The sequence below is a fragment of the Coffea arabica genome, chromosome 8e, assembly GCF_036785885.1.
Source record: "Coffea arabica cultivar ET-39 chromosome 8e, Coffea Arabica ET-39 HiFi, whole genome shotgun sequence".
NCBI lineage: Eukaryota > Viridiplantae > Streptophyta > Magnoliopsida > Gentianales > Rubiaceae > Coffea > Coffea arabica.
This window is the reverse complement of record NC_092324.1, coordinates 40,605,686-40,631,139: the sequence shown is the minus strand read 5'-3', so window position 1 is coordinate 40,631,139 and position 25,454 is coordinate 40,605,686. Positions and strand designations below refer to the sequence as shown.

The following is a 25,454-nucleotide window of genomic DNA, read 5'->3' as shown; positions in this document are numbered from 1 at the left end:
TAATTTAACTTTGACGAGTTTGAAGAAATTTGAAATTTCCTAACACAGATCAAAACCCCAGGTTATCCAAATCAAATAAAAATGCAATGGGTGAACAACTAGGCGCTTCAATCTAAAATTTGACATTAAAACCCTAATTAGTTGACTGGGTTGGATGAAATTGATGACTTATTCAAACATTGACCGAATCACCTTAAAAAAGGGTAAAATGGTCAAATGCATTGAATGAAATTTGATTATTTATTCAAAATTGAATGGATAACCCTAAAAATGAACTAAACTAATCAAATGAATTGAATGAAGTCAATTGATCAAGCGGATCGAGTGAAATGATGATTTATTCAAAATCGACCGAATTGCCCTAAAATAGGTAAATTGGTCAAATGGATCGGAAAATTGACTAAATCACCCTAAAAAGGGTAAACTGGTCAAATGAAATTGAATGAATCTGATGATTTGAATTTATTCAAAATTGATTGAATTGACCTAAGAACGGGTAAACTAATCAAATGAATTGAATGAAATTGGTGATCTTATTCAAAAATCGACTAGATTGCCCTAAAATGGATAGACTAGTCAATGAATTCAAAATCGACTAGGTTACTCTAAAAATGAACAAATTGATAAAATGGACTGGATGAAATTGATGAATAACATGATTCAATGGACTGAATGGAATTGACGGCTTATTGCGATGCATTAGTCTATGAGCCTTCTAAAATCAAATTTTGGCCTCAGTTTATTTATCGTCTCAATAGCGAGGAATTACTTGTAAATTTCTTCAAACTAATGTCCTTCACGCAAGGGATTTTTACCAATCTTGATAAAAGGGCCAAGAAGTGATTATTAGACGCTCATATTCCAAAGATCGCTCCATGAAACTGATCGGATCCCACCTTACCTTGTGCACTACCCCTTTGGATGGTACAGAAAATATAAACGTGCAAGTTTCATTGGATTATGTATCCGAGACACAGGGCGGTTTATTCCTAGCACGGGATCGCCTAAATGGCATTCCCTTTCTAGGGTTTATGCATGATGCCATTTTATTAAAGTAGTAAAACATGCAATTTGAAATGAAATCATGACCTAAAAGGACCTTTTATACGCCAAGGTAGGCTTAGAATGCTATGCAATTATTGATCTATGAATGCAATATACCAAAATCTTTAAACGTGCAATAACCTATCTACGAGGGTAGGTTCTAAAAGAAGGTCACGCCAGACCTCTTATTTGCTAGGGTTTGTGAATGCAATGGGGACACAAAATCAAGAAAAGTTAGTTCAGACAGATAAATACACATAACACATTGTACCAACGAAGTCAATACAAAGAAATAGAGCAATAAAAAGGAGAAAGGGGTTGGACCCCTCCCCTCGTGAATAGTGTTCCTAATAGGGTAAGGCAGACTCAACCTTAGGTAAACTATCATGGATGCATGAGGTATTAGCTCACTAATGCAGCTAGACTTGATAGGTTTTAGGTCCCCGAGCCTTTAGACTGAGAAACCAAGGGTTATCAATCCCAAGGTTCTTTGTCGGTGGCTCAAGCGATTCCCCAGACATTGCTACGCACACGTCGTGTCACGGCCACATGTCTGAGTGAATCTATCAAAAATCCTTAATTTTCGACGAAAAGCTATAGGCTATTAACCCAAAACTTAAAGCGGAAGATTAAGTGACCCCTCGGATCGTTCTACGCACACGTCGTGTCACGGTCACACGTCCAAGTGGGTCGCCTAAAAATCCTAACAGGGTGGAGTGGCGTGACAAGCCACTAAAAGAAAAATAAATGAGGGGTGAAAAATTAAAGCGTATGCACGTATGCTAGTGCTCGTTTAGAGGGGAGAGATCGAGAACCAACGCGAGGCTCTAGGGTATGTCCCCCACCCAAATGCAATGCAAAACGCGGAATCACATAAATAAATCATCCATCCATCAAATCAATCGTACGCCAAATGGGTGAGTGAGTGAGTTGATACGCGCGAAATGCAAAAATCCTAAAAAAGAAAAAAATGCAACCCTAATATCCAAATGCTATGCATAAAAAGAGTAGAAAAAGAAACAGAATAGCTAAATCAAATGCTTGGACCCACTTAGGAAGTCCCCAGTGGAGTCGCCAACTGTCGCGCCCCACTTTTTGAGATGGTAGTGAAAGTAGTGCGTGGAATATGTATGTGACCGTGTGTGAAAATGAAAATAAAAGGCCGTGGGACTTGAAAATGCGACGGTTTGGCCAAACAAAGTTCAAAAAGGGTTTTGAATGGAAAATGGAGTCGCCACTTGGTATAGAGTTAGGGTGTACCAAGTCACCCAAAAAGTGATTTATTTTTGGAAAGCAAAATAAACAAACCCCTTTTTAAGAACTTTTAGGTCTACGTAACCAAAGCGAGGGATCGGGGGTCACATTTGATAAGGGAGAAGGCAAAGGCAAAGCCTAAGGCACTCCCTTACCCTAGCCAAAGCTAGTTGCGTGACTTAACCCTTCTTTTCCTAATTCTTCTACCCAAAATATGCGTTGTATGTTGGATATGACTAATGAATATGAAAAAGAAATGCAATCCTAAATCTAAAATGTCTCTTACGAGGTTTTTTGGTCCCAACCACATGAGTTGTGGTGGCCAATAAGGAAAGTCCTCATAGAGGTCACGAATGATGTAAATGAAGACTCAAATATGAGTGCAAGTGTGAAAATGTAAGAAAACGTGCATGTGTGCAAATGTAAGACAAGTGCATGTGTGCAAATTGAGAAAATAAAGGTGTTTGTGTGCTAGTGGATGAAAATATAATAGTAGAGACATATAAGTGCAATTGGGTGCAATTTGCGAGGTAGAAAATAAATGATAAAAGAAGAAAAATGTGCAAACATGGCATGTGGATTGAGAAAAATATAAGTTGTGAGAAAATGGGGATAAAAGAGTGAGGAAGTGATATGATAAGAATTAGAATGCATGAACCTAGAGGCATGCATCAAGTCGGGTACGGGAATGACTCCTAATTTCACGACTTTAATTTTCCCTTTGATTAGAAGAAAGAACTAGTGTGCTAAGGCCATTATGTAGCCACACTCGCTCGTTTCCCTTACCAAAAGGGGACTCTCAAGCAAATGTACCCTATAACTAGCATGAGGATGCAAAAGCCTAAAATGAAGGGAAAAGGGGTGGAGGGGCATGCCAAATGCTAAAAAACTAAGAAAAAATGCATGAAATGTAGTGACACATGCAAGTATGTACTAACGAGGGAAAACCCTAAGGGTCTAGCGTTGGACTAACCCATATCTATGAATTCCTACTAGTGTTGGACTAGTGGAAAACGGGACAATGAGCCACGACTAGCGTTGGACTAGTGTGGTGACGTGCCTTCATCCATCATATTCATCTACGACTATAGAAAGCAAGTAGGCATGCAAATCATCTATAAACACGTAGCACATAACACTTAGCATGATCGACTAAATGCAAGAGCCTAATAAAGCAAATTAACACATAGCAACAAAAGCAAGCAATGAACCTATTACATTTGCTAACTAAAACAAAAGGGGGAAGGGGAAAAATGAATGAAAATGCTTGCCAAGCCCTATCTATTACAAGCCAAGAGGTGTACACATACCCCATAAAAGAATAACTTAGTAAAAGCAAAAGTAAATGAAATAAATGAAAGGAATTAAAGAAAGACAAGGAAAGCAAAGTAGACATGCAATTCTCAGTTAGCACGTTGAATCACATAGGAGAGACAAAAAGGGATAAAATAAGGGATAGAGTGTACCTCCCTTGCAATGGTGATCAAATGAAGGAAAAATGGCTTCAAAACAATAAAAAGGTCAAGGTACCACTTTAATTAAGAAAAATTAAAAGAAATGTGCAAAACAAAGCTCACTTCATCATAAAGCCCCTAAAGTCACGAATTAAATGCAATTAAACAAACTATGGTAATTAATTAAAACAAACAAGCAACGAAGTTGTAAAAATCAAAACTGCGAAGGATCAAATTAATGAAATTATTCAATTGGTTGGGTCATAGTGAAACAAAGGGGAACTTGGGGGGTCAAAGTACAATTTTTGAAAGCAATTTGCATGCAAGTTCATGCAAAACAACAAAGAAATGCTTCTGCAATTCACGTATGAAGCTTTCTGCAGTTTTTCTTTTCCAGCCACGGCTTTTTCTTTCATTTCATTATGGAAGTGAAATTTGATGAATATCTAGATTTTCTAAGCAAAACAAGCAAACACAGCAAGTCCTATCATCCATTCAACCGAGCATTACATTTTGTTTGCCGCAAAATCAGAGCTGGGAGTCTGAGTTGCTTAACAGCAAAAGAAACAGCAAGAGACGCAGCTCTTATAGCTTCTTGGTTCAGACACTTAAAATGCAGCAAGGCAACATAATCCAAATTCCCTGGATACTTGTAAAATCCTAAACTCTAGCCTTTCAAGATAACAGACCCAAACCAGAAAATGAATGCCAAATGTAACTTAACCATGAAAAATACAGCAAAACTACCAAGAGGACCTGAGCATAGCCAGCGAAAATAGCAGAATGTGCAATAAAGGATGATTATCATAAGAGAATTTCTGTATGGACTAGTACTATCTTGGCACAAAACAGGGAGGAACCAAATGCATGAACTGCCATCGTCATGCCATGAAACGAAGAACAACTGAAACATTTTCTTTCGAAACCAAAACCCATGTAAACATTCAGCCTGCATTCTCACAGCAACAAACACCCAACGTAGAACAGATTTTCTTTTTTTTTTTTGACCCAAACTTATTAACCAAGACTTGCTAAAACTTCATCACAGCATTGTTGGCAACACGCAGGATGCACCTTCCTATTCCTAATAGGTTCAATAATGCTACTAGATATGAAAATGCAGCACAGACGTAAAGCAAGGGATTCACGGCAAGCCTGCACATGGTGCTCTGTCAAATAACCAGCAATCCAAACACTTCAAATGACTAACGACCAAAGAGAGACAAGACTGTCCATGCTGCTGCAATAAACCGAAAACCTCAAGCTTGCTGCAGCAGCGGATTCTTATACACTAACTTCAAACTAAGATGATCTGATCCCAGGAAACAAAACATCAAACAAGATCATACAAAAGGTAAACCAGTAAACTACGAAAAGGGATCATCTTTAGCCTATGAAATGCTGGGAGACGTAAGGAAATAGCAGAGATAGCCTACACTCCTGGACTCACATATGGTAGCAAATATGACAGGTCATGCAAATCTGATAACAGGAAGAAAAGATCTACACTTTGCTGGGCTCATTTATCTTAATCATCAGCCATAAACACCGAACCAAAAACATCCCAAATTTATCATAAACACCACCGAGGACTCCCAAACTATTATCCAGGCGTTCATCAACCGTAAATCAACACTAACGACAGAAAAATCCAATCTTGGCGTGAGTTCGTGCTGGAATACCTGGATGCGAATCTGCAGAAGGCGATGGGGGCTGAAATGATGATGGTGGAACCTCGACTTCAATGGCTACTGCAGCTTTTCCTTCCTTCGCTGCCTCTCTTGTTCACACCCTCAAAGTCTTCCTCCCTTCTGATTTTTCTCAGTTACCCTCAAGCTCTCGTTCACTCTCGGCTCTCTCTCCTTCCTCTCGGCCGTGGCTATCTGTTTTACACTCCCCCTCTCTGGTTTTCTTTTCTGCCGTCCCCCAATGCTCTAAACCCTTAGCTCTCGTTTTGTTTCTTGCTCTCTCTCGCTTCTCAGTTTTTCTCTTAGCCCTAGCCTTCACCCTAGTCCTCTCTCCAATCTCAGCTTTTCACTCAGCCGTCCACTCTAAAACCTCCTTCCGACTGCGGTTCCTCTTTCCTTTTATATCCAACTAGCAGCCCCAAAACCCTCCATTCGATGGCTACAAATCATCTCATCGTAAGCCTTCTCCCTTGGCCCTCCGATTCATCCGACAAAATCCATGAAAATGATAGGTATTTTCATGCCGCATGCATGTGCGGCTTTCCTCTCTTTTTTTTTTTTTTTGAAAAGTAATTTAACAAAATGATAATAAGATTAAGTAAAAAAAAAATTAATTTAATTAACATCGGATAAAAATAAATAAGCTAGAAATAATAAACAGCAAAGTTGCAATTTGTCATTTTCATCATTTTCTCTTTTTCTTCTTTTTTTCTTTTTTTTTTCCTTTTCTTTTTGCCAAATGAACCGATCAACAAATTAAGTAAACAATGACTAAAAAAATAAAACAAAATTGCTAATATTAATAATAAAAATCTTTTGATTGAGGATTTTCTTCTCCGATTAATAACACTAAAAAGAAATGAAACTTATCCCCTTTTTTATGAAACTTTCTCCCTTTTGACAAATTTTAGGCTAGAGTCTTACGATAATAATAATAATAAAATAATAAAATAAAAATAAATAGTAAAAAAACGAAACAGTTAAAAGGACCAAACTAATGCAAAAACTAAAAACTAAAATAAAAACAAATGCTAAGAGTTTAAAAACTAAAATCGTGACATTAAAAATTTGGTGTCTACACCCCCCCAGGGATAGAAGAAGCCCTCCTGCCATCCTAGCCTTTGCGGTAATTACCAAAATGGGCTCAAGTGTTCCTTTTCCAAAAATGCCCCTGGGATAGGCTTTATTACTTGGACTCCGTTCTTGTCAAATTGGCACTTGTTATCACATTTTCGTTCTACTCCCCTAAAATAAATGCAAATTATGAAAAGTGAGTAGAATCTAATAATTAATCCACATCAGGTCAAGTAATATGGGAAATTAATAATAAAATAAATGATAAAATCGCAACCTATCAGTGAATGCGTAGTAAAACTATCCTAACGTAATGGATTCCAACCAAAAGGAAATTTGTAAGAAAAATATGAGAGATTTTATAACTCCATAGATCACCAACTTAATGTAATTCAACAATTCATCAAACTTAATTACCTCTCACGGGCCTACTAACCACTCACCTATTATAATTACTTATCATAAAGCATGCATTGTCATACATAAATTCAATTAAACAACAACGTTTTTGTCACAAGTAAAACTAGGATTTTTTATTAAAATTTAAGGTTTCTAGTCTTTTAAAACAAAACAAGGCTTTAGAATAAAACAAAATAAATAAACCTTAATAGCCTCTTTGAAAACAATATCTTAAAATTTGGTGTATTACAATCTCCCCTCCTTAAAAGAATTTTGTCCTTGAAATTCCAACTTTTACTTCAAACATTCCCGATATCTCTTCGGTATTCTGCTTTTCCTTGATGAAAACCTATTCCAGACTTGATATCACGTAAATCGTGCATTCTTAATCTTTTCACGAGCTAAGGGTTGGAATACGCTAATACCTTATTAATGAGTTCATCATTAATAGTAAATACCATCTTAAGAATTTGTCACTCTATGTATTCCAATTCAAGAACCAACCATGTAATCCTTATCTCAAAGTCTCAATGGTCTTTATTCTCAATGAATTTCAAATGTCTCGTAGATCGAATTCTATAATATCTTACCAACATAATAATTCCGTTATACTCGGCCTTAAGGCTAGTAATCTTCCAAAACAATTAGAAAGAAACCACAATAGGGCTATTAAAACTTCTGCGGTACGATGGAAGATAGGGAGTGTACCTTTGATGATTACCAAGGGGTCATTCACCTCTTGATGTCCCATTGCATAGGCCCTTGCCGGCACTTTCAGTCGATTACTCGCTGCATTGGTCGGCTTAGAAGTGTTCCCTTCTGCTCTTGGCAAATTTCCTTCTTTTGACAGATGAGGGCACTGAGCAATCAGGTGCTCAGCACTACCACATCGGTAGCATTTCGAACTTGCCCTTTCTTCCAACAATTATCTTCCATGTGGTTAGCAGCCCCACAAAATCCACATGTCATTCTGGGTCCTAATGTCGGACCTCCACGTGAGGTACCCTTTTGGGTCTCTCTCCCTGCCTGACCTTTATCAAAATTTCCCTGATTCAGGATCCTGCTAATCGTGGACCACCGACTCCTCGGCCCATCTTAGATGGTGGCTCGCTTTTCGAGCTCTGGCCCTCTATATAACTGTTTCTGTTAGGTTGTCTTCTTTTTCTATCATGAAAAGCTTTTACTTGACTGTTAGTATTTTCAATTCTTTGTGTTTTTTCAATAGCTTGACTATATGTCTCCAATTGAGCAACCGCCAGTGCCTCTTGAATCTCCACATTCAAGCCCTGGACAAACTAACGAATTCTCTTCTGCTTTGTCAGTACTAAATCTGGAGCAAAACGAGAGAGTTTGGTAAACTGCGTCTCGTACTCCGCCACACTCAAAGTCCCTTAACACAGTCGTATAAACTCATCCTCCCGCCTTTCTTGAACAAGTAGCGGTAAGTACTTCTCATTAAACTTACGGGTGAAGTTAACCCATGTCCATGGGGTTTGCTCTCTATTCCATTTGGCTAGAATCACATTCCACCAGGCACGAGCCGCCCCCTCAAATTGAAAAACAGCGAAAGCTATCTGCCGTTCCTACGGGTATCCTAATGCAGCGAAAATATTTAACATTCGATCCAACCAACTCTCTGCTATGTCAGGGTTAGGCCCATCCAAAAATTTTGGCGGTAGAAACTTTTGGAACCGTTCTAAAGTACGGTCCTCTCCCTCATGATTTTCGGGATGCTGCATCTGGTTTTGACCCTGTTGATTGACCATTTGTTCTAACAAATCAGCTATTCGCTGTATGGCCGTAGCTACTTGGGTCTCGGCTTGTCTATTTGCATTTTCAATGGTTACCCCTTCGGTTCTTTGTTCTCGTCCTCTATCCCCACCTCGACCACGGGTCTCCATTTGATTGTTTATTAACTTCTATAATTGGAACAAAATAGGGTTCGAGTTCAAAGCATTGAAAATTATAAAATGCACAAAATATCAAAATATTATACACTAAACTATATACATATATATACAATTCATGCAAAAAATATACACATATCAGTCCACATTACGGCCATCATGTGACGACCCCACTTCTCCCTAAGGCGAACCAGAGGGTTGGCAGGTCGCCTGCCCAACTTTCGCCAGGACTCACGCAAGGAAACCGACTAAACCCTTTTCACGTATAATTTATTCCAAAACAACATTCGCCACCCGAACAAGCCAAACCTTTAAATGACCCGAATACTAGGAACACATTAACTACAGAGATAACATTCCCAATGGACTTCCGAAAGTTCACTCTTAAGTACACCTCCAACCAGTTTAACACATAACTACATTTATACAATACAAACCATAAAGTGAACTCGTAAAGTTCAAATACATTCATACAAGCCAAAACTTAGGGTTTGCACTTTTCCAGCTTCAAGTGGCAACCCAAAACAAAAGATACATAGTCCAATTCATAACCACATTTACAACAGTTAGAGATAGACTTCAAGTCTCTCGGATGCCAAAACCTGTTCAGAAAAATAAATAATCGTGGGGTGAGCTAAAACTCAGTGGTGCCCCAAACATGCAATCATATAAAACAAATAGCGAACAATAACTCCAAACTAAAATTCAACAAGTAGAAAAGCGTATAACAGCACAGTGTAGGATACAGGGCTCTCAGGAGACATTTTCCACAAGCTTGATCAAAATTAATTGCAGTTGACCCTCCGTCAACTCTCACTATCTAGGGTCCATGTAGATTCGTTATTTTTCCTTAACACGCTCCAACTAACTTACTCCCACCGGGCCCGTTCTTCTCACGAGAGGGTTTGGTATTACTCGAGTATACCTTTTTATAGACTAGTCGAGAGATTCACCCCACGACGTCACAACACGCGTTTACCAAGTCAGGATAAGAGGCCCTCCCACCCTAAGGTGTGGTACGTTCCCCTGCTTGGTGGTTTAGTTGACGAGTCCACGCTCCAGTCAACAATTGCAAAATTTTGGTACTTGAGTTAGGATAAGAGGTCCTCCCACCCTCAGGTGTGGTACATTCCCCCACTCAGTATTTAACTAGTGCGAGCAAGATATTCGAGAAAACATTTCAAATAATTCACCACTCGAAAGGGCTAGTGCGATAAAGTACACACTGCCCACTTTGATGGATCAGGAAATCCACTTCCAATTATCACATAACAAGTCAAGAAAGCACTTTAACACATTAGTCATAGAACAAGCACAGACACTCACCAAAAGTGAAGCTCAAAAGTCAAGTTGGGAATCGAAGTCCACGCCCTCGCTAAACCCTAGAAAATAAAGTTTTAAAAACTATAAGTTTTACTATACAAACTCTTGGCTTATATATAGAATATTATCTGGTATATAACTAGTTTATTTTCTCGAAAAAATCAATAAATCTCTTAGAATTAAAGATAATAAAGCGATAAAATATTTCGTATGATTCCTTTAAAGCTACTTTTCTTTCTAGAGGTGCAACTAAAACCAAATTAATTCAAACAAGTTTTCTTGCCGAACAAGTTTTCTAAGCCTTTCTTTTTAAAATTATTAAAATCTCATGTTTTTAACAATTTTCCTCAAAACAACTAGCCAGGAATAATTTTACGAAAAACTTAAAGTTTAAAAGTTAATACAATTATTTCCTAAAAGTAATAAAACTAGTTTAAGCAAAGAAAAGAATTAACTAGTTAGCAAGGTTTTAAAAGTCCTGTCATTTAAATTTTAATATTAACGTGCTATTCTCAATCTTTATAACTTGATATTAAGATAAAATAATTCCACAAAACTTGATTTAATAGTACTCAAATTCAACAGACCAAAACGGACTTCACGATTTCAATTCATTTGCACATTGTATTCCCGGTTGCCAAAATAGCCAAATCACAATTCAAACATCACTTTCACTAGGGCTTCATCAATCATTAGCCCTAGGTCTCAACCGATTCAATTCCAAATAAAATTCAACAAAGGAAGTCCAAGGTATCAAAACAATTCCAAATCACAAACCATGGACCTTCCAAATACATTTCAGCCAACCACTTGAACAATTTCACCAAGAATCTAACTCTTGCACAAATTACTCAAATGGCCAAGAGCTTCATCAATCATTAGCTCCTGACGACAAACAATCATTCCTTGCAACAATCAACCAGAAATTTAACTCAAACATAGAAGATAAGTCACGGCTAGCTTACACACAACTAACTCTAGAATTTCAGATTTTTCCTTTCTTGTTTCGATAGTCAAGAAAAATTCCAGCAAATGTTAATTCAAGAAATCCATTAACTCCATATTTTACTTGCTAGAAACACTAAACATATGGCTTATAATCTGTCCAACCTAAACTAAACAAATAATACACAAATCCAGAAAGTAATCTCACCAAAAGTTTCAACTAGTACGGCTAGCAACCATGTACAAATTCCAGCAATATAACCAATTAACCTATAGTGTTTTGTCCATAACTTCCTTCAATTTTTACTTCAACTCAACATGCAAAAGGTGATTAACCAGCTACAAACTAATCTTAAATACCCAGTATAAAAATCTTAGCTAAAATTCGAAGGAAAACTAGTCAAGTGCTCAATCCCCCCCCTCTCGGCCACAATTTCAGTTTTCTATTCTTTTTTTTAACCACGACTCATCAGCTACATGCATGACAAAAAAAAAACAGCTATCTATCAGATTTGCTCCAAAACCAAGTTCGGACAACATCAAAATCACTAACCAACCAGGAATTCACCCAAGCCAGCTCTCGGTTGGCTTGCATGCAAGCAGATTTTGTATTCCTTCAATTTTCTTGCTTTCTCACAGCTGATTAACCTCATGCAAGGCATAGTCATCCAGTTTTTAGTTGGCTAAATACACAATTAAACTCAGATCACCACCAATTGGCCAATTAAAGCTGTAATATCCAGCCCAAGCTCTCGGCAAACCCAAATTCATTCAAAACCAGATTTCTTGTAACTTAATTCTTCATCCAACCGCTCAACTCTCACATGTATGCCCCTAAACAGCTTCATCAACCAATAAACAACTAGTCTAAGTCCAGAACTTACCTCAGTTTGAAGCTCAACACACACAACTTAGCAGCTGCGATATTTCTCTCCTCTCGGCAATCCAGAATTGCAGTCCGCTAGCTCTCCCTCTCCCTTGCTCAAGCTTGCGACTAGAATGGAGGAAATTTGGCTCTCGGTCTCTTCATCAGGTCACAGTTGAAACGGGGAAAATCAGCAGGTCACACTTTTTTTTTATAGCTTGCGGATAGGAAGAAAGGAAAATGAAGAACTCGGCTCCCTCTCTCTCTCACTCCACTCTCGGCTCACGGCAGGAGGAAGGAATAGAATTGGAGTGTTGTTGTGGTGGAATGCAGTTGATATAGTGGAGTGTGTGTGTAGTGGAATGTATATAATGGAGTGTTTTAAGTGGCTAAGTCAGCATTAGGGATGGTAGGTGCTGGAATGAAGAGTGAAAAATGGAACCGGCAGAAATTGGAATTGTTTGGAATTGAAGCTTGTTCAAGAATTGTTCCATGGCTGCATGGTGAATTTGAAATGTAGGAAGGCTAATTTGGTCTTTTAACAACTTGTTCGACCTTCTACTTAGGTTCTCACTCGTAAACTAATTCCAAAATCTTATCCCAAATGAAATTCGATAGCCTAGTAGTGTACTAAACTCATGAGAATTCAATTATCGAAATTTTAACGTCCTAAGCGCAGTTATAAGGAATTTGACCCAAATCATTTTCGTCTTAGTTCTAGGTTCCCGTTGTCACTTAACGTTAATAACACTTAAAATTTAGCTATCGAAATTCAAAGAATTAATATTAAAGCAATAAAATACTCTACGTCAAGAAATATTAATTTAACTTGGCAAAAATTCAAATAATCCAATATTTTGCACAACTAGATTATTTGTAACTTAAAATTTATTTTTACATACTTATTCAAGAACCAATAATGATAAAAGTTATTAAGAGTCTAAAATGCAAATGCAACATGTATATATATGTATATATTTTTTCAAGGTTCTCACACATCATCCAACCAATACAAAATATGTTAGTTCATGAGCACATTGGCTCCAAAAAGAGTCAACAAAACAAGTCAGAATGACAGCTCTAATGGAAATCCCCTACAGAGCTCATAGAATCTATCGCATCCATCGGCCCCGCACCGCTAGCCTTAGGTGGCACCTCTGCAGCCACATCCAAGAAAATCTCACCGTCTCGCATAATACCCCGGGCTCTCTCTCTCATCTGCCCCTTCAAAGTGAAGAGGTGGCGGTGGGTCTTCTCAAGCTGACGACCGATAGTATATGTCCACTCCTCCTTAACTCGAAACCTCGCCTCAAGGTCACGCAGGCGCATGGCCTGTCCATGGCCCACTCCTCTGGCCTCCTCCAACTGTGCCCTCAGAGTGTCAACCGCCTTACCTAGGCGACAACGCTCGTCATTTATAGCCATAACAACCTCTTCAGAATATCCATAGGTATGTTGACACTCACACAATCGATTCATCCGACCGAAGGGAGAATACAGCCTATAGGGTTCCCCGATCCTCCTCTGATATTTATGGACTCATCGGCGCACCACCTGGTTCACCGGTCCACCTACACTCTTAGCTCTTATTCCGGCATCTCTAGGTCCACCAGTATCGCTAGGTCCCCCGGTATCGTTAGGTCCACCAGCCTCCATACTTATGCAACAAAACATCACTTAATCAGCCCTCCGGCCTTTCATCTTAATAGATACGATTCAAATTAAAGTCAATCGAATACTTATATATTCTATAACACATTTTCCAACTGCCCAAGTTCTCTAATCTAGGCATTCTGATACTACCTGTGACGACTTCACCGTACCCAGAGGCGTATCAAAGGGTTTAGCGGATCGTCTGTCTAGTTCGAGCTAGGATTCGATACCAAAAATGAGAAAATAGATGTCACGTTAAAAGAAAGTTCTATTTACACTATTGCATCCAAAAGTTGTATAAGCTATTACATCAGGCCATACACACCACTAGTACCAGAAAGTAAACCCTAAAGAAACTACTAACTATAACGTCCACAACAAATATATATATCTTACTAGTCAACTTATAACAAGTATTCAGGCAAAATCAACGATTTTATAAACCAAAAGTCTATACACCTTCTCGTACGATCCCCGTGTCGGCCCCTGCTAAGGAAAACAAATGGAATGGGGTAAGTTATATGTTTAGTGAATAATCGGGGTAAAAATGTAAAATCACAGCTAAATAAACATGTAAACCAAAATATAAATGGTTTCAAAGCCAGTTCAATTCCCGGCTTGACCACCTGTTGACACTCTGTCAACCAAAATACTCATAGTCCGTAGACTCCACTTACTTCCCCGTTCACCTTATCAACCCCCGCTGACCAGTCAACAGCACACAGTAGCTCGAGCAAAACAAAATCACTTTGCTTTAACAAAGAATGAAATTCCAAGGTTAGCATAGAACTAATTTCGACCAAACCCCGACTGACTCGAATAGTCCGTCTACCCTTGGAATCGGGTTGGAACCAAACCCTGAGATATCCAATTTCTCAACAAAGGATACCTCTCAACAAAGTACTCATCTAAATATTCAAGTCACATAATCACTCCAACAGCACACATCACAAGGGGTGATACTCACCACAAGGCATGTATTCTCCAATATGAAATCAAGAGCAGAGAATGAACTTAGGTCGAATGAGATAAAGTACACCCTCACTTAAGTATCCATTTAACATATACAAAATACTTTGACAATTTATCACATAAACAAACCCAATTACTCACCCAAAATAACTAGCATGTAAATCAAGGTAATTTACACGGGCCCACCGACTCTGTCCGGGTCGTCACTGCCTGTACTAAAAGATTATACTTAACTATTAGTCAAACAACCATCATAATGGAAATAGGGCCTAAAATGGCCAACACAGCAAAAAGGGCCAAGAAATGCATGCGCGCGCGCGGAAATGAAAACGGTGCGCGCGATAGAAAACGGTATGAAAATGGGTTATACAGTTTTGACCATAACTAGAGTTGTGATTATCGGATCAAGATGTACTAGATAGCATTTCGAAACTAAGACAAAGGGCTACAACTTTCATGAAGACAAGTCAACCCAGTTTATAGTTGATCTAGGTCGAATTTGCAGATTACAGAAACAGAATTTCATTGTCAGTCTGCTTGTTAGCACTGGATTCAAATGGCAATAACTCTGGCTACAAAAGTCCGATTGAGGCGTTTTCAGATACGTTGGAAATTTGAAACATAGAACTAAAATTTTCATGTTTTGACCAAAAGCTGATTTGATACGGATCAAAGTGAAAAATGAAGCCAAAAATGTGAAATCTCAAAACTGCCCGTGAAATAGGGCATTTGGTAGTCAGGGGTATTTTAGTAATTTCATAGGCTACAGTGCTCTGATTGAGCTGAAATTTTACAGAGAGCTATATAGCTCCATTCCCTACAACTTTCATGTTTTGACCTAGGCTTGATTCGGCCTCTAACATGGACGAATTAAACAAGTCATAAACAGGGTAGATTCATCCTTAAGGTTGGAAATTTGATGATTCAATGCTTGAAAATCACCTTTATGTCTCAAATCAATAGCCCAAGTCTCTATGCAAGCTTACCAACATCATATACTAGATAAAAAACAAGAATCACAGCTGAAAATATCAAACCCTAACTCAATTAAGGATGGATTCAAGGTGAAGGTTGCTAGTTTCTCTCTTGTGTTTTTCTCTCTTGAAGCTCGGCTGGAATGTGCAAAAATGAAGAGGAAAAGAAGTGAATTTGGTGATAAAAATGAAGAAAATTGGTTGGTCAAATAACCCTTGGATGGTTGCCACTTGTCACTCCAAGATTAAGTTTTCAATTTTTCTTCTTTTTCCTTTCTTTTTGGTCAATAATTTTGGCCCTCTCTAGGATAATTAAGGGCTGATATTTCTGCAATAATAACAAGGATATTAAGGTAATAAAGTGGTGTGTTCAAGTGGTGTATTCAATCGGTAACAAACGGCACACGTCGGTTCAACCCGTTTTTCCTTATTTCGCACGTACTAGGATTTTAACTTATGATTCACTCACTTATTATTATCACTTCTATTCACACACTTTTTCTTATATAAAACTTACTCTTAACCACCAAATCTAGTACACACACCTCACCAAGTGATCACACGGCCAAAATACGCGAAAAATCATAATTTACTCGAACTATAAAACTAAGGGTAAAACTCTTAAATTTCTTATTCATTATAACTATTGAGGGAGTGAATGCATAGTAAACCTATCCTAACGTAATGGATTCCAACTAAAAGGAAATTTGTAAGAAAAACATGAGAGATTTTACAACTCCATAGATCATCAACTTAATGTAATCCAACAATCCATCAAACTTAATTACCCCTCACGAGCCTACTAACCACCCACCTATTAAAATTACTTATCATAAAGCATGCATTGTCATACATAAACTCAATTAAACAATAACATTTTTGTCACAAGTAAAACTAGGATTTTTGATTAAAATTTAAGGTTTCTAGTCTTTTAAAACAAAACAAGGTTTTAGAATAAAACAAAATAAATAAACCTTAATATCCTCTTTGAAAACAATATCCTAAAATTCGGTGTATCACATCAACACCCTTTTGCAGCCTAGCTTCAGAAGGTTTGGTTCTATCAGAGGATTCAGCAATGGATCATCAACCCTCGTAGATTTTGGGTGAACATAATGCCAGATGCCCTCAACATAGGCCTTCGCCTGTAATTTCGTTAGCTCAATACTGATTAGATCTTTCCCCTAAAAATAAGGACAATTGAGAAAAATTGAATCAAATTGAAGCCGTCTAGTATCTCCAGCCAAACCCTTGACGCCATGTTATGTGCTAAGTTGCCACTAGCACTAGCCCCATCAAAAGACACCCTATCAAAGCCAGCATAATCCATAAGCCATACCTCAAGACCCTCGCCATTCGAATGAGAGGCAACCCTTTTTGACTACAATCTAAGAATCTTCATAAGCAATAGGCAGAGGGTGCTTAGGGATGAGCCGATAGTTAATTGAAACTGCTACAACACCAGCTTCTGCAACTATTGCATTAAGGTGTGCGTGATATGTAGGAGAGAAGACAGATTTGATCAAAAAGCCTCCACCATGTAAGTAGATCAGAAGAGTAAGTTTTGTATCTCCAAACCTATTCCAACAAAATCACACCATTTAAATTGTGTAGAACAGCCAACTTTGTGGGGAAACAATAATATCAACATTAAATTGCGCTAACAGAGTATCCAATTTTGGAATGGAAACATTTAGTTGACAATAGAAACTGCGATTTTGTAAAGCAAATCATACCATTAAAAAAAAGAATGAAATCTCACCTTAAGTTGAACCACCAAAAATAGCTTCACCAAAGAATCATACTGAAATCCAAAATACAATGGCAATACAAATAAGTATTTACCGGAAGACGAAAGGAACATAACGGAAGAATGTGAAGGGGCAGACATTTGAATAATTGAAGCTGAAACTAATGCTCAGTCATAAATTCCTTAATAAACCACGTTGTCCTAACTTTAATTGAGATGAAAGTGACGTTTGAAGTTCTTCAAATTATAATAGTAAAACAACAGTAATAATTGATATAAATCAAAATGAATGTCTCTACAAGGATATTTAAGTAATTGCACTAATAAAGAAGCTATTATGAGTTGTACCTGTTGTAGAAAAGATGACCAAATAATCTCACATTCCCAAACTACCCAAACCTTAGAACAAATCATCACTGCATCTTTTAAAACACAAGGACATTTCAGTAAACACAATAATACACATGCTATCTAAAGTAGTACCCAATGCTATAACTACACTCAAAACAACCTCACAATCCCAAAATATCCCTACTCTTGCGGTTGAAATCCAAAGCCATTCTTTGACCCAAACTCATTCCTATATAGTATAAGGATATATATACCGTAATACAAGTTGTGAGAACCATGATATTAACATACGGTTGTCACTTTTTAAACTTTCTATTGGACCCTTAATTATAAAATTAGAGTGGTTCCAACTTATCAGAAACAAAGTTAGTAAAAAAGAAAAAAAATCTCCTTCTAAAACTGAATGCCGCCATCTTCAACTGCATACTAACGAAACTACCACTCAATTCATAGTTATACGTCATTAAACTTCTCCCATTATTCAATCTTCATTTTCTACCATCTGTACACAATCATATAGTCTATTAAATAACTTAAAACAAGTTCTAAATAATTATCTATTTATGCCAACATGTTATATTAGATTTATAAATTAATTTTCTATACTTGACACCATACATATCGTTATCATTGGACACATAACAATTCATTTGAATTTAAATTTAAAATCTAAAATTTTCTTATGTATCACGTATTCAATTGTAATAGTGTATATAGTTTCACTGTACATAAGACTAACTCTAGATTTATTGCTTAAATATAAAATCAATTTTCATAAAAATAATTTAGATGAATATATTAGTTTTATTTGGTGCTCACATCCAAGTGTCCATTAAGTACGAGTTTTGAAAGTCTTTACACTATAGTTACAAGCATCCGGAATAGAATAGTCATGGGCGACGTACGCGCCTGCTCTTTTCTCTCAATTTGAGAAACAGATTTACAAATTAAGACAAAAAGAATCGGGAGACATCTGTATCACACAGTAACTTATCAGAGTCTCCGTCAATCTTAGTTTTCTCTAATTAATTGCTATGTTTTCAGAACCAGACCGGGTATCGACTCGGTCGAGCTTAGGGGTCAATGGGTTCAATCGGGTTCGATTGGGGTTGAACCGGATGACTTCATAAACAAAAATTATTTAAAAATTAAAATATTATATGTAAAATACCTAATAACATGTTAATATTAATAAAGGTATAGTCATATATATATATTTGATGTTTCAAATATATTTAACAAGAAAATACAAAGAAATTAGAACAATCAAGTAGCAATTTATATTATTTAATAAGCATTAACAAGTTTAGAATTAAAATTATGAACTTAATTGAAAAATAACACCAAACTTTAAGACAACAATTATAAAGTATGAAATATTTGAGGTATATTAATAATTTTTAACAACCTAGGAGTCAAAACATAATATTAAAAATATTTTGCCTTTCAAAAAAAGTAAAAAAAAAAAAAGAGTCTCTTGATTGATTCTTGTTGGTGGGATGGGACCGCGCGGTGGTGGATGGTGGGACCCGAGTGTATTGGCTGGAAATGTGGCACATGGTCAACGGCTTTGGGTTTGGCAGGTTCTCTACATCTGGTTCTTATTTTTTCGGTCAAATCGGGTCAAATTCGGTCAAACCTGATTTTTGACCTGGTTTGACCGAGTTTTAAAATTTTCGATTTTTAGAGTTAATTCGGACCGGATAATTGGACAATTCTCGGTTCGATCGGTCGGACCGACGGGTCTGATTCGAGTTTAAAAATAGAGATTAATTGTCAGCAACACTAATTATGACGTTGGAAAATTCGCACAAGTCTATTGGCCGGTGTTATGTCTGACGGGATTTTTTTTATCAATGCAAGTTTAATTCCGAATTTACACCCGTTGGACTGCAAGTATACAGGTCGCAATTGTAGTACGAGATGTGTATCGGGTCGATCCCACGAGAAGCAATTTAAAACAATTATTAGATACTAATTTACTCTATTATTTAGACTCACAATTAATTTGAGCAGAAACTTCAGATTTTAATTCAACTACAAAAATTCTTAAATAGATAAATGCAATTTCACAATAGGAGTAGAATTCACTAAATATTAAGATCTAGGGATGTAGATTCCACTTATGACACAAAAGATCTAAAATGAATTAATTCAACACTTGTTACTGCTCTTGTTTAACCAAGGATTCATTTCCAGAAATACCAAAATCACATTCTCATGATAATAATGGGTTAAAACAGATTAGTTTTTCCTAATCTCTTGGTAAATACTAAATCTGTTCTTATTCACACATGAAATGCAGATTTCATCCACTTGAATGTATTTCTATTCTCATGAATATACTACTCAAGCTCTACTTATGTCATTCCATTATTTTTACCATTTCTCAATGAGTAAAAACAACTATAAACCTGCCATTGGTGATCAAGCAACAACAAGTAATCCAACATACACAAGTAGATAAGTTAATACAAGACATAACAAGCATAAATCACAATCACTTCATATCATTTGGCCATAAGCTTCATCTACTCCCTAGATAAAGGAAATTAGCTACTCATGAATGATGAAACACTCATAACTTCATTAATGCAAATCATCATAAATTTACAAATACAAAAAGAGTAAAGAAAGTCTTAGCCAAGATATGGTGAAGCCTTCCAAAAATCTCCTTGTCTTGAACTTAGATGATTACAAGATGAAACCTCAATTGTCCCTTGCAAGTACCTAGCTAGAGAGACTATGTTTTTCTGTCAGAAACTAAGCTACGAATTGTTCCAGATCTCTCCCCATATCTCTGCATAAAAATACACTCCAATGCTCCATTTTTCCAAGTCAAATTCTATCCTTTGATTCCCAAATCTCCACTTTGTTAGCATAGTCAAAAACCAATATTTTTGACTTGAAAATAAGCCACTTTTCTTGCCCTTTTGTCTTCTGAAGCATGTGCACCGAATTCCCTTGCATCTTATAGCTGGAAAGTGGTGTGAACACAAGAGAATTGGCTGAGTCAAATTGCAGAATTTCGGCTATAAAACGCGCCTACACAAAACGCGGTTACAAGTCACGTTTTGTGTACTCGCGTATTCACTTTGGCCTTATTTCATCTGCGATTTTCTCTATCATAAAGGCCGAACTAGCTTTTGTGCAAAACACAAAAGTTGTAGCCCTTTGAGTTAGCTTTCCAATGCTTCAAGAATCATCCAAATCGGAGCTTTGTAGCCTGAGATATGATCGAAATACTGTCACCTGTTCAAACCTCTGTTTTAACTTCCGACCACAGGGTGCAGCTTCTGTATTCCAACGTTTTGCCCATGAAGATGGCAGAAATGGATTTCGATGTCTTCATACGAATTGTAGGTCTCTTTCTTAGCTTTAAAATGGTATAACAATCACCTCAATCCGATAAGTGTAGCTCCAGATATGGTCAAAATACTGAAAAGTGTCAAAACTGACTTGTATTGCATTTCCTCACTTGAACGTTTTTCACTTCATTCTTCTTGTTGCCACTTAAATTCATCACCAAATCTCTATTTTTCACCTCAATTGACCTCCTTTGGTGATTGATTCATTATTCCTGCATAAAAATGAAGTTTTTACTATTAAAATCAATAGAAATGCAATATTATCCACTTTTACCAAAAATATATAATTTTACCAAAAACCTCTTTATTTTAATTATAAAACTAAATAATCAACTCAAAATTAACTAATAAAATGCACTTAAAAATACGTAAAATAAACTCTTATCAAATACCCCCACACTTGAATCATTGCTTGTCCTCAAGCAATATAAAATTCCAACCATCAATGATCCAAAAATTTAAAATAAACATATGTAGTATTTCAACTCCATTTCCTTGAATCAAGGTAAATAACCCTTATGTGATCTTTCCATTAAGTTCAAGTACTCATAATATCAAGCAAAGAAGAGCCAAGTATACCATAATTTTACCAATTCAACTCAACTTCTTATTTTTATCCAATTTCGCAAGCAAGCAACTCCTATAGTCAATAAAGATGCTAACTAATCTCATGATCAACTTCTTATTTTTCTTAAAGAGGGATTTAATTTACTTTTTTTTTTTTTTATATATATATATATATATATTTTAAGGATTAAATATTACTTAAGTTGTGAAAAATGCATTTTGACGCGAAGATCAACATTTTTAGATGCAGATCCCCGGTTACTCAACATTTCACATACTCAAGTTGCTTTGCATACTCTTAATTCAAGTACCTTTTTACGCGAATGTCGACATTTGTAGATGCCAACCCCCGGTTACTCGGTACGAGAATCATTGGAGTAGAATAACCATTTTTTTTTTTTTTTTTTAACAATATATAATAAAATTCCCTCTAAGAGTAATCATGAGAAGAGTATGACACTTATTAACCATATTAATTTCTTATCTTATAAAATTAGATAAAAAGAAGAATTTTCATCAAATATACAAAATGTAGGCATAATTTTCTCCACTTTACTAGATATACTTTCCTATAGATGTAAAAATTATAATCACATAAAAATCATTTCCAAATTTCATGAGAAAAGAAGTATCAAAACCGCATATATTTATTTCAAAAGGATAAGTGACAAAATTTTATTTATTTATTATAGTTAATAACATATATATGTATAAGGTTTTGGAAAAATTTTGACAGAGTCTCCCCTTAAAAGTGGACTAAATCTCCCTGCCAGCAACCACAAGAAACACCATTTAAGCACAAGAATTATATCAAACACAACTAAAATCACAAGTACCACACATTTCTTCCCCCACACTTAGAATACACATTGTCCTCAATGTGTAGGGAAAGAAAAGAAAAGAAACAAAAGAAAGGAACAAGTGACTCCCCAAGTGAGATGACTGCAGTCCAGTGAAGCCTTGAATCATGAGTCATCGACCGCTCAACCATCCACAGTCAACGATCTACTAGTTACTGCCACAAGTTCCAATATTCAAAATAAGGAATGTAAGTTAACATTTTTCAAACAAAAGATAAAAATAACAAGCAAACAAAAGAAAAGCCAGCCAAAGGGCAGCCTCAATGATCCTCTTCATCGTCATCTTCATCATCATCGATGGGAGGTGGGCGTGTGCCTAAATGATCTTCAATTCGGTCCAGGCGAGTATCCATTCTGGCTAAATGATGGTCGATGTCGTCCAAGCGACCGAAAAGCCGCTGCCAGTTGGTCTGTGGCGGAGGAGGAGGTGGTGCTGCAGTAGATGGTCCAGCTCCATCGCGACCATGTCTAGCCTTTTGTCTCCGCTCCTGAACAGGGCGTGGAATGTCTCCCGTGCCAATACCAAGGCGGCGAAGAGTAGTGATAGTCATCTCAGCACGTGGTGGAACATACTCCCGCCGCATGCCTTCCAAGGGAACTTCAAAACGGGGGAAGATTAAAGTCAGTAGACGAGGAAATGAAAGTTTGAAAGAAGTTGTCTTACGCCTCGCCGTAGACCTAATGTGGCTGATGATGATGTTCGGCAATGAAATTCGAGCATACGGGGAAGTTCGGTTGTGGAACATGTAATCAAGGAAGTAAATATCGCTCTTGCGAACCTCCGTGTGCCCCGTCTTCTTTGGGATGACATTGTGAGCCATCATGTAAATGATAAGCCGATGACGAGGTTCGAATACATTTGCCAATATAGTCTCCTTTCTGGTAGAGCGAAAAGGTTGGTACTCGAGACCAAACCTAGCCATGGCCAATGATGGATCCCACCTCCTATTCGGGGGAACAAACTCCTTCTTCAAGTCTACTGGACGTCCGTCATCCATACACCCCAAAATAGCAGCCAAATCTTGCCGTGACAAGGTGATTCGTCTTCCACGCACCCAGGACTCAATTATTTCTCCACTATGGCGCGCCTTACTTTCAATGTTGGCGTAAAACTCGCGCACCAGGTCTGGGTAGTAATGGTTTGGAAGGGTGAGAATCGGAGCCCATCCTAGCTGAGCAAAAGCTTCTGAGATGTTGTACATCATCTCAACTGGTGGACTGACGTGCATCTCAAACAAAAACTCCAAATTAGCACGCGCCTCATGCCACTCCTGATTCCTGCGAGTGTTGAACCTAGCACTGTCAAATACCGATCTTCCCGCTCCACGGGAGGTGCCCTCACCAGGTCGACGGTTAATTGGTGGAGGAGAAGGTGAATTCTCCTCTTCAGTCACCTCCATCTCTTCATTAACCTCCCTCTCCTCACTACTAGAGGATGAAAGTACCGCTCTTCTTCCTCTTGGCATAGTACCTAAAAAATATTTCAATTATTCACATGTACTACAACTCATTTTTTTGGCAACAAAAGTTCAGCATTAATCCAAATAACCTCAAATACAATTGCTCAAGTTCTAATCATTCAATGATCGTACAAGACATATTTTCTGCCTAAAGTTGCCCAAAATCACCAAATTACACAAGATATGTATCAATTATAATTCAATTAGTGAAAATAGGAGCAATTATGATTATAACTATTTAGAATTAACAATAATAATATGCTTTTAGCTATAATCATGTTTAGGCAAAAATTAAACTAACTAACTCACCAAATCAACCAAATTACTCACTATACACAATGCACATGCTTAAACATCATCAACTAACCCTTTTTAACCATAATTTAACATCACCAATGGCTCAAAAACATCCTAGTTCCTTTTTCCAATTTCATCTAAATATAGCAATTGTGAATTTTAAAGTACTTGAAAACCAATAAATTGCTACATTTAAACATTTAAACATGCTTAAACAATCATAATAATCATGAATAAAATCAAAAATAGCCATGAACCTCATCAAATTTTCGAAATTAAAAGATGTCAGATAGCTCAGGATAAAAAATATGAACTTCTAAAATCAAAAGATTTGATGAAGAAACTTACCTCAGTCACGTAGAAGGATGTTTGGTGATGCTAAAAATGCAAAAAGCCCTATGAAACAACCTCCAATTGACCTCCAATTGAAGAAATTGGAGTTTAAGAACCCTAACCTTCAATGCTTCAAAAACCTGATTTTAAGTGTTTTTCTTGAATTTTAATCGGTTAAAAAGGTTGTATGAAGCTCAAAAGGTGTTGGGGTGATGATTTCTAGCAAGATTATGGAGTAAAAATGAAGATTTGTGAGGTGGGTAGAAGAGAAGAAGAAAAACGCGCCTGAAAAATTAAAAAGAGAGGAAAAAATGAAGCTGAAATCGCGTTTCTGAAGGCTATATTCAGACACACAAAACGCGACTCAAAACGCGCCTTCAACTCGCGTTTCTGAAATCGCGTTTTCTTCCCAAATCTTGCAGCACTTAAAACGCGACTGTGTTTGAATACGCGACTTAGAGTCGCGTTTCAGAAGTCGCGTTTTTGAGTCTTGATCCAGGCTTGAAAACGCGACTTCCATTAAAACGCGACTTTAGGTCGCGTTTTGAAGGCGCGTTTTCTTTTCTGCAGGCGCAGAATTGAAAACGCGATTCTGAGAAACGCGACTTTGAGTCGCGTTTTCTTGGAAAACGCGTTTTCTGCTTCGATTTTTAGCAGAATTTCAACTTTTGAAAAATTACAAAAGGTACCCCAATGACTCAAAATGCATCATAGATCATTTGTTTGCCAATTTTAATGGCTGGAACAAATGTAAAACATTAAAAACATGCATTTTACCCCTTTATAATGAATCAAAAACACCTTTAACGCAAATCGAGGGGTTGAGTTGTTTGATCAAAGTTCGCCTTTTTTGTACTCAATTGGTCATCCTTGCCTTCAATTGCCAACCCTACATTACAAAAACAACAATTTAGCT

General features: G+C 37.1%; 1 protein-coding gene across 1 annotated transcript; it reads right to left on the bottom strand.

Annotated features, from left to right (window-relative positions):
* Window positions 1–22,379: 22,379 nt before the first annotated feature.
* On the bottom strand, window positions 22,380–25,384 carry LOC140012614 (uncharacterized). Its single transcript, XM_072060888.1, has 2 exons — window positions 25,316–25,384; window positions 22,380–23,919 (listed from the first exon to the last, which is right to left on the bottom strand). The coding sequence occupies exon 2, from the start codon at window positions 23,912–23,914 to the stop codon at window positions 22,709–22,711; it is 1,206 nt and encodes a 401-aa protein (XP_071916989.1). The 5' UTR covers window positions 23,915–23,919; window positions 25,316–25,384; the 3' UTR covers window positions 22,380–22,708.
* Window positions 25,385–25,454: the final 70 nt, after the last annotated feature.